The 6437-nt window shown below is 35.1% G+C and overlaps 1 protein-coding gene across 1 annotated transcript in view; it reads left to right on the top strand.

Annotated features, from left to right (window-relative positions):
- The window catches only part of LOC108979929 (disease resistance protein RUN1-like), an 11990-nt gene extending 11285 nt beyond the window's left edge, over positions 1–705 (top strand). Inside the window, exons 6-8 of the mRNA XM_035690807.1 lie at positions 343–413; positions 503–616; positions 685–705. Of these exons, the coding sequence (XP_035546700.1) occupies positions 343–413; positions 503–616; positions 685–705 (206 nt within the window). The remainder of the gene's footprint in view (positions 1–342; positions 414–502; positions 617–684) is intronic.
- Positions 706–6437: the final 5732 nt, after the last annotated feature.

Raw genomic sequence — 6437 nt, 5'->3', positions numbered from 1 at the left:
AGTAGTATTTTTTATGAAATAATATACCGTCAACTTGAAAATTATTAACTTTAGTAAATTGTAATTTATGAATGACTTTATGCATTAATTTTGCTGACACTCATTATATATGCATTCTCTTATATCAGGGGCCAAACGAAATTGAAGGCATAGTATTAGATTTACCTGAAGGTGATGAGAAAATAAGCTTGCATCCGGAAGCATTTCGACATATGAAAAGACTTAGGGTCTTTATAAATCGTAATGCACGTTTTTCTTATGGACCTAAGTATCACTCCGACAAGTTAAGAGTCCTTGATTGGTATAACTATCCTTTACCATATTTGCCACATAATTTTCAAGGGAAAAATCTCATTGTCTTTAGAATGCGTTATAGCATGATCAAGGAACTAGGGGACGGGTTCAATCCCAAGGTACTTATAATTATATTCATCAATAATTTTGTTTTTCTTTTAAGTTATTTAGTAAACTCCATTCAACTTTTTTTTCTTTTCTTTTACAGAATTTGACGACTATGGCTTTCAAGCATTGTAGTTACTTAACAGAGATTCCGAATCTTTCAAGCACCCCTAATTTGAAGGAATTGACTGTCAAATGTTGTTATAGACTAGTCAAGGTGCATGATTCCGTTGGATCCCTAGAAAAGCTTTCTGATTTGAGTTTTGGGAGATGCTCTAAACTCAGAATTCTTCCAAGAAGCCTTAAGTTGAGACTTTTACGTAAGCTTAATCTTCGTAACTGCTCAAGCCTTCGTTATCTTCCTGAAATTGAGTGTAAAATGGTAGATTTAAGTAGATTGGTTCTATATGGCTCTGCAGTAGAAGAACTACCTTTATCCATCGGGAACCTCGTTGGACTCAATGAATTAAATCTAGGGTACTGCAATATTGTAAAGAAGAAGAGGGAGGATGGACAATCCCTTGATCTGCCTAATGATTCTACAACAATGGAAGACGAGATCTCAAATTCAAGCAATGGGAGCACTGCATTACAACCGCCGAATCTTCAAATTAGTTGTTCCCATTCAGAATCAAATTTCTTTCCACTATATAGTTTCTTTACCATGTTTAATTCCTCAGCCAGTTTGCAGTCGTTACATCTATCGGGGCTTGAAATTGTTAGCCTTCCCACGAGCATCAAAGGATTCGCTACACTAGCTGATCTTTTCTTGTGCTATTGTGAGAAACTTGAAGAAATACTGGAGCTTCCACCAAATATTAGAAGAATAGATGTCACAGGATGCAAGTCACTAGAAAGATTTGGAGAAGTATCAAGAATATTGGAATTCAATGGAAGCCATATCAGATCGCTAGGAATAATTGGATTGATTGGCTGCGACAAAATGCATGTGAATATATGGAATGATAAAGTGCAAAATCCTTTATTGTGGAAGGTATGTATGTGTGATCTCATTTTTAATAGCATGCATGATTCAAAATGAATTGATGATGATAATGATGAGGTACTGGTTTAACAGGGACTCTATGATTATGATGCTACTTTGTTTCCTAAAAATCATATTCCAGACTGGTTCGATTATGTTTATGAGTTTTTAAAAGATAATGAAATGGTGAAAGGGCTTGATGATGATGTCCGACCGAGGGTAAAAGAAGAATGGGTAATAGATATTGAGGGGCCGCACTATTTGGAGGAGATAAGCGGAATTGTATTATATGTCGTAATATTTTTTAAAGATACTGTGAGGTGTAAGAGAATTTGTCGTGCTGCTAAGATAACCAGTAACAGCTCAAATGATGTATGCCGTATTCAAGAAGGGTTACAATTGGATAATAACAATTGGCACGGAAAGGCAAATAGGACTGGATATGTTGTTTGGGTGGGGTACTCCAATTTACAATCTTTTGACCTCAAGGTTTTGGACAATTTACGAGTTCAATTTTATCCCAAAACTCTTCGTCATGCTAGGATGGTGCCGTTTTATGAAAGTTACAGAGCCAAAGTGGTATACAAGAATAAAAGGAGAGCAAATAAAGAAAAAGAAAAAGAGATGAAGCCGATGTTGCAAAAACTCCTGAGCAACAGAAATTCAATTAATGATAACCCCAAGTAAGTGACCCTGTTCATACTGTGTTTTGGTTGCGATATATATCTTTCATGTTTGTGTTTGGGAAGAATAATTTTATTTGAAAGTCTTTACACCACATACCATCCACATAACATAATTTGATTTATAAGATCAAATTTTAATTTTGTTCCTTCTCTCTACATATTATTTTTTCTGTTACTTTCTAATACCAAAAAAAAGTTATTATATTCTCGAGCCAATCTGTAAACACACAATTCATATCACTTAAATAGTAAAATTTAATTTGTAATATTCAAATTTTAAAATTTATGTTTTGACGGTGTGCTCTATGCACCGATTTGATAATGAAATTTTTCAAGAAGAAAAAAAGGCACAACAATATGAACTTTATCATAGAACTATACTCGTGTACTGACTTCTTCGGTAGATTTTAATAATCTCTGTTCTTTTCTCAGATGATTTTTTTGGATTTTTTAGATTTTAATAAAGTGCACAACTATACTCATCATGTTCTTTTCTCGATCGGTAGATTTGGAGTTAGAGCTTCGACTTGTTTGAGATGGATGAATGACATGTTCGTTTAAAAGAGCTGAATCATAAGACCACTACACTACACTATTGCTACTGTCATCCATCTCTCTCTCCTCTCTCTCTCTCAGTCTGAAGCTTTTTTTTTATTGAAAATTTAGAGAACCTGCATTTTAATGGAGAGGCTGGTCTAATTCATTATGAGAGATCCAAGGATATCATAGAAGTTTGATTCTTCTTGATGTGGTTCACTTGCCCCAAAACAGTTCTTTATAATCGGTTCAGGTTTAAAAGTAGAATCATCATAACAACAAGAGATCTACGTTTGTTAATTACATGTGACATTGATTTAATGTATGACGTGAAGGGATTGGAGTGCGATCAAGCTCTTCAACTATTTAGTTGGCTTGTCTTCAAAAGAGAAATGGATTAACGGTTATGTGGAACTCATTAAACATATAGTACACGTTATGCTATATAATTGGGATGTTTGATATTTCATTGTTATTGCCATAAAAGGTATATCTGAATTTGCTTCTACTAATGGCAAGTTTCTTAAATCTTGCTTTCAGTCTCTTCCTTCCAGACAAATGGAACCAAAGAATGCTCGTTATCCTCCTCCCATGTCTTCAGCTTGCTAAATCTTTCACTCTTCATACTAGTTCTCCAAAATTAAATCAAGTCACAGAACAACAAACAAAAACCACTACCTCAGTTCTAAACCTCTCTGTTTCCAAGAGTATATTGTGCTTATTTCTTTCGAGAAAGTTCTCAAGTGACAACTGATCATATTGAATTTGCAGATAGTATGTCGGATGCATTGATGCAGGGCCATGATGATAGCATGCCGGATGCATTGAGGCAGGGCAACTATCATATAAAAAGATGCTGTTTGAGGTAATATTTGAATACTTTTCTCCATAAAACCAATTTTTACACGCAAAAATCAACATTCTATTTATTATATTTGCAAAGAAAAGGTTTGTTGCAACAAGCAAAAGGGTAATGAAACCCCAGAACTTACTGGAGGAATTGAATAAATTAATAGAAGACAAGGGAGACTCAAGAGAGGTTTCGGAGGGCCTACTTGGTTACATCCTGTGTTCCACCCAGGTGCTCATTTAGTACCTCTTTCATGCTCAGGCACAATTGTGTAGGAGGCACTAATTCTTTTCCATCTTCAAAATACTATGCAGGAGGAAGCAGTTGTTCCACCATATGTTGCTCTTGCCATAAGACCAAATCCTGGATTCTGGGAATTTGTTAAAGGTGAACTCCGAGGACTTGTCTGCAGACGCTATCACTGCTTCGGAATACTTGAGATTCAAAGAAGTGATCTTCGATGAAAACTGGTAATTAAGTGTGAATTGGGAGAGAAACTGACATGAAAAGCTAGCATATAGCAGAATGAGAAAACCATTGGGAACATAATTTTGCAATGGATTGAAATTATGTAGTTTTCTTGAAAACATGGATATGTATAGCCCTGAGATTTATGTATTTTTAACAAAAAAATGTGTGTAGGCTTTGAGTTTTTTCACTTTGAACTTGATACTTGATCTTGTTGCTAAAAAAATTACTATATGAGATATGATGTGCAGGGCGAATGATGAAAATTCCTTGGAGACAGATTTTGGAGTCCTTGACTAAATCCACTCCTCGCATGACCCTTACTTCTTCCATCGGAAATGGTGCCAGCTTCATCTCGAAGTTCATGACGTCAAGACTGCATGGGAATCTGAGAGTGCAAAGCCAAAGACATTATTCGTCCCGCCAATAACGGTATACACACGAATTATGAACAATAATACACAACTTTCCTACTTCCACACACTATATTTTTTTAAATTTAATTTTTTTTTGAGTTTATTCTTTTTAAATTAAGTCAATTCTTCTATTCATTATTCATATATTAAATATTTGATAAAAGAAAAAAAAATAAAAAAAAGTGTGGTGTGTGGAGGTTGTATAAATAGTAAGAGATTGTGTATGTTTTTTTACGAATTATAAGTAAATTTTCTTTCAAGATATAATAAAATCTAAAAAAAATCCATTTATCTAAATACGTTATGCATGTACAAAATTAGATTTTGAATACTCTCAAATTTTACTATTTAATTAAGAGATTAAAATCTATTCTCGACAAAATGAATAGATTCTAATAACAAGTTTTGAAAAAAATAAAAACTTTTGTGAGAGATAATTTTTATTTATTTCTGTGATTATAAATTCGCAGATGAATAGATCTATTTATAGATAACAGATGTGAATGATTTTTCTGAAATCTGATCTGAACTGGTATATAAATTACGCCTGTTTGCCATTCCAACAGTCACGGCGCCTCTCACACCAACCAGTCAGTACTGGTTCGAGTCCTGCAGATGCGCCCCTTCGGCAATAATTTTTACATCACTTTACTGGGGCACTTGGGCTCGTGGGCCGCACGCTCATGGGGCTTCTGTTGGCCGTGCGCCTTGGGTTGGACACTGGAGGCCCAGGTCCGAGTGGAGGGGCCATCCTCTCCATAAAGGATTAAAGAGAGAACCTTCAAAATGGACGTGCTGTAATTTGCCATTTTAGTTTTTACACTCTCTAATGAGATAGAGACACGTCATCGTTCATTATGTTTGGAACATAATCTTTACCGCATGAGATTCAGAGTGTGTTTAGATATTCAAATAATTTGAATTGAGTTGATTTGAGTTGAGTTGAGTTGAGTTGAGATGATAAAATATTATTAAAATATTAATTTTTAATATTATTATTATTTTAAATTTAAAAAAAATTAAATTATTTATTATATTTTTATTAGAATTTGAAAAAATTATAAAAATGAATTGAAACGAGAATGACGTCCAAACTCACCCTCAAGCTCGCGTTCAAGACTTCATGACTTCCGTTCGATCTTCATCAGCCTGACTCTGAGTAGGGTGAGTAACTCTTCCTCTTCGATTGCCGCTGCAGCTTCAATTATTTCTGGCTACAACACCGGTGATCTCTCTCTCTCTCTCTCTCTCTCTCTCTGAATTTTTCTTCTGAATTTTTTTTTTTTTTTTTTTTTTCTTTTGAGACAAATCGAAGACAAAATTATCTTTAGGTACTTGAGATTCATTGGGTTTTGTTTTAGTAATAAAAAAACAAGTGAATTACAACAAACTTGCTCACTTTCTTTCTCCACTTAGGAACTTCGGAACGTTAATTTTTTCAGCCCACAGTACACCACCCAGCATCTGTTGCTCCAAAGCACAACCCAACACTGCTTGTTCCTCCATATTCTTCCCATCCATATTCTTCCCATTGTAAATATGCTTTAGTCTATCTAAAGTTTTTGGACGGAGCTGCGATTACCGGTTTCGAAAATCTTCCCCAAATTTCTTTCCAATGTTAGTGTGAAAAACTCTGGGTGGTAGAGCCATGATTTTGTATTTATAAAATACAGAGCGATTTTTATAAGATAAACATTGAATGTGGACTAGGTGTGGTGGATAAGGTAGTCGGCGACGCCAAATCATTGGTGTTAGAGCTCACCGGAGGCAGCATCAATGGCCGAATAAAAGATAGGTTTCCGTATTAGCAGGAAGGGTTGTTAGAAATGGGAAGAAGGGACGTGCTATCCAGAGCTCCACATTCGTGCTATGTATGGCTTATCTAAGAATTTTTCATGGGAAGAAATCTTGTGCGGCAATGTCCATTTGAAAATAAAATGTAAGCTGACATGTCATCATCTCATCAGTTGGTGTAAACATGATGTTTGCACCGCGTCCGGTTGGAAGAGGGACTCAGGATTAAAACCCCTTGTGTGGTTTGAACCCTGTCCCAAAATACTGCTTATAAACTTTCTATAACTTTTCTCTTCATAATT

Source organism: Juglans regia, chromosome 6 (assembly GCF_001411555.2).
Source record: "Juglans regia cultivar Chandler chromosome 6, Walnut 2.0, whole genome shotgun sequence".
NCBI classification, from domain to species: Eukaryota; Viridiplantae; Streptophyta; class Magnoliopsida; order Fagales; family Juglandaceae; genus Juglans; species Juglans regia.
This window is presented reverse-complemented; position numbering and strand designations above follow the sequence as displayed.